The 3,782-nt window shown below is 51.5% G+C and overlaps 1 protein-coding gene across 1 annotated transcript in view; it reads right to left on the bottom strand.

Annotated features, from left to right (window-relative positions):
• LOC104406323 (DNA topoisomerase I, mitochondrial-like) overlaps positions 1 to 3,782 on the bottom strand; it is a gene marked incomplete at its 5' end in the record, with an annotated part of 7,218 nt that overhangs the window by 149 nt on the left and 3,287 nt on the right. Inside the window, 4 exons of the mRNA XM_010015268.1 lie at positions 600 to 727; positions 1,203 to 1,317; positions 2,690 to 2,758; positions 3,399 to 3,584. Coding sequence (XP_010013570.1) covers positions 600 to 727; positions 1,203 to 1,317; positions 2,690 to 2,758; positions 3,399 to 3,584 — 498 coding nt within the window. The remainder of the gene's footprint in view (positions 1 to 599; positions 728 to 1,202; positions 1,318 to 2,689; positions 2,759 to 3,398; positions 3,585 to 3,782) is intronic.

The raw sequence follows: 3,782 nt of genomic DNA, 5'->3' as shown, positions 1-3,782 counted from the left end.
CTTTCCCTTTCATTTGACACAGTTTCTTATCAGCCCAACTCTACCCTCAACAACTCACCCCGGCAGCATCTGCTGGAGCTCAAGAATTTCTCAGCATCTCAAAGTAGTGATAGAACAAGAGGTGATGGGTTTAAACAGGGGAAGTTCACGTTAGATCTAAGGAAGAAGTTCTTCCCTGTGAGGGTGCTGAGGCGCTGGCACAGGGTGCCCAGAGAAGCTGTGGCTACCTTGGCATTGTTTGAGGCCAGGTTGGACACAGGGGCTTGGAGCAACCTGCTCTAGTGGAAGGTGTCCCTGCCCCTGGCAGGGGTTGGAGCTGGATGAGCTTTAAGGTCCCTTCGACCCAAACCATTCTATGACCCTACGAAATACAACCCAAACTCTGTGCCACATTGCTCCACCAAGCATTTGACCTTGCCCCATCCCCCTCTACCCCAGGTTGATGCCTCTGCACTGATCAAAAAAGCCACTATTCCTGGTTGATTCCCTGTCCCACTTGATCAACGTGATCTCTTTAGGCATCAGGTTATTCACCCTCGCTCTCTCCATCCTTTACCCCCTTTAACCCACCAACTGTGGCCCTGTTTGGTCTGTCTCACCTTCGTCTGGAGGATTTGCATTGACTTCTCATGGGTTTTTGGTGTAGACCTCTGATGGTTGCACAGGACGGCCACTGCTCGGTTAGCTCGGTTGTAGGAGAGGAGCTTTGCTGCAACGTTGTCTTCAGCTGGAAAGAAACGGAAGCATCAACTATGTCACTAGGATATAGTTGGGAAGTTGGGGAAGGCAGGGAACAGACCAAAAGCAAGTAGTTTGCCTTTCCCAGGGCAGAGCAATACTGGTTGTGGAACCTGGTAAGGGACCCTTGAACATCACTGAGTGGTACATGAGTGATGAAGCACAGTATCCAAGGCAGGCAAAAGTAATGCCACCAAACAGCAATGCAAAGAAAGGGGGGGAAATACTCCCATCATGGCTCTCAGTCAGAGAAGGTGCCTATTCCTCACTTAGCATGGTTCCCAACCTGCTGCATTCTCCCATAAGTTATGTGGTACATAACTTACAATGCACCCTACAACGTGGCGCATCACCTACCAAGGAGGGGATGTTGGAGGGGGACCCCAAGGGGACGGATGGACATGGCTGAGCCCATTGGTCACACAATGCAGCTGGTGATACCACACACACTGGTAGTAACTCACAGTTGGTGAGGGCCTTGAGCTGCTCCTGCAGCGTGATGGAGGCATTGTAGGTCCTGAACACTTTGGCAGTCAAACCATCCATCAGACTCTGGAGGTGTCTGTTCAAGATGGATGTCTGGAGGGAGGAGAACAGGACTGAGTGTGGGGGAAAGGAAGGAAGAGAACAAGCAGAGGCTAAGACAATAAAACATTTGCTTTTCAGACTATCTTCTGCCTAAGCAACCAGGTCAGGCATTAAAGTCTCCCACTAGTTTGCAGATTTATGTGTTGGGTCAGATCCTCACCTACCAAAACCTGGCAAAAATCCCACCTAAACCCACAAGGAATCTCTCTGGGAGTCATATTGTTATGGAATGGTTTGGGTTGAAGGAACCTTAAAGCTCATCCAGTTCCAACCCCCTGCCATGGGCAGGGACACCTTCCACTAGAGCAGGTTGCTCCAAGCCCCTGTGTCCAACCTGGCCTCGAACAATGCCAAGGTCAGAGCATTTACCTCTTCCAGGCTGAACAGCCCCAATGTTCTCAGCCTGTCTCCATACGGGAGCTGCTCCAGCCCCTGCTCATCCTCATGGCCTCATCTGTGCTTGCTCCAACAGCTCCATGTCCTCCTTACATTGAGGACACCAGAACTGCACCCAGTGCTGCAAGTGAGGTCTCATCAGAGTGATTTCTGCTTACCCATGTCCAAAAGGACACAACTTGCACTCAATATCACATCTCATCTCTATTCTACAGAGCACATGGGGCTGCATTGGGACTGGAAACAGAAGATGCTAAGAAGAGTCATCTATGGTCTAGAGGAAGCCTTCTTTGTACCAAAAAGCTTGTCCCAGATATATCCAACTTGAGAGGATCAGCCTCTTCATACACAAGATGGGCAAGTGGCTTTGTAGGTGATGCAGGCAGTGATGGGTGGCAGCATCCCATTCCCCATATTGAGGAAGAGATGGAGGAGGCTTCTGGATGGGAGCAGCTTGGGCAGGAAGGCTGCAGCACCTCTCCCCAGCACCCCTGTGCTCCAGCAGCCTCTCACCCTTCTGCTGAGCCCCAGCGAGGTGTGAAAGCATCGAAGAGCTGAGGTTTGACACCTCCAGCAATGCCCCGAGCAACATGTGTGTGGGCAAGTGTTCCCAAGCTAAAAATAAAGCCCAAGCAGATGAGTTAGAGGAGGGAAGGAGCAGAAAGCCACCTCCTCAGCAGGGACACAGGTTACTCGTGGGTGCAGGAAGCAGCCAAGCTGGCACTCGGAGAAGCAGGGATTGTACCAGTCCAGAAAGAGGATGGGAAAAGATACCCCAGCATCCCAACGCCATGTTCTAACAGTCAGTGGTGTCTCTAAAGGGGAACTGTTAAAACCAGGGTAAATGGTGACATTGAGGCAGTACCACAGCCTGGGAGCATGAAGGCTGGACAGGGGTGTCATGGGTTTGCTTCTACTCCCTCTGGGCCATCACTGCTGTTTTAAAAGCTTAGAGAAGACAACTCACATTGAGCCTGTCAAAGAGGTCATCTGCTGGGTTCTTGTTCTTCATAAACAGCTTCAGGTTCTTGAACACCTAAAAGAGGAGGAAAGCCCTGGTCAGGGACAAGAGCAAATTGCTCCCAGACATCTCCATCATCTCCACCCGTGTCCTCATCCATGTAGACCCCGATTCAGGCTCATGCAATACACATCCTACCACACCTCCAACCTGCCCAACTTCAAGAGACCTCAAAGCCACTGGTGTCACGGGCTGTTTCCCCCCTCCATCTCTCCTGTCCTTTGCACTCCAGTTTCCACACAAACACTATTAACATCATCTATCCCGTGGGCAAAGCAAAAAAGTAAGATACCAATGAGGACAGTTCAAGTCCTAACGCCCACCAGTCAACGAGGATGCTCCAGTAGGAGCAGGACTTCTCTTATGGTTCATGGGCTAGAACAATATTGGAAGTCCTATCCCAGAGTTTTCCTAGGACAGGGTTAGTATGTGCCTGTCCTCACACCCAGGACAGGGTTAGTAAGTGCATGGCATCATCCACCCCTGTTGCATCTCACACACATGCTGCTACCATGGTGTTAAAGACCAGGAAGCATCATTGCAACAGGTTTCAATGCAGATTTGGGACTGATGACCCCTGAGTGCCCCAAGCCACCCAGGTAACCCTGCACCGAAATGCCATCTTGGCCACTGCCTCTGCTTCTGCCCCACTCACCAGCTTCTCCACGGACACTTTGTTGTAGTAACGGATGGAGTCTTTGCCAAGGAAATCAAACTCCACCACATGCTCCTGCCCATCCAGCTCAGGGTGCAGCCTGATGTGCTCCACACGTAGGGAGCAGCAGCCGACGGTGTCCGCAGTCTCACCTTCCTCCTTCTCATTGCCGGCTCGCAGGGCCAGCTGGAAGGAGACAGCAAGTTCCCATCCCAGCCCACCCCAATTCCCTTTATGGGGCTGTTGAGCCTGGAGAAGAGAAGCTGCTGGAGACCTCAGAGCAGCTTCCAGGGTCTGAAGGGGGCTACAAGGATGCTGCAGAGGGACCTTTATCAGGGACTGGAGTGATAGGACAAGAGGTGATGGGTTCAAACTGTGTGAGGT

The sequence above is a fragment of the Nestor notabilis genome, unplaced genomic scaffold, assembly GCF_000696875.1.
Source record: "Nestor notabilis isolate BGI_N333 unplaced genomic scaffold, ASM69687v1 scaffold20535, whole genome shotgun sequence".
Lineage (NCBI taxonomy): Eukaryota > Metazoa > Chordata > Aves > Psittaciformes > Psittacidae > Nestor > Nestor notabilis.
The sequence above is the reverse complement of the archived record's forward strand: the minus strand, read 5'-3'. Positions and strand labels throughout refer to the sequence as shown.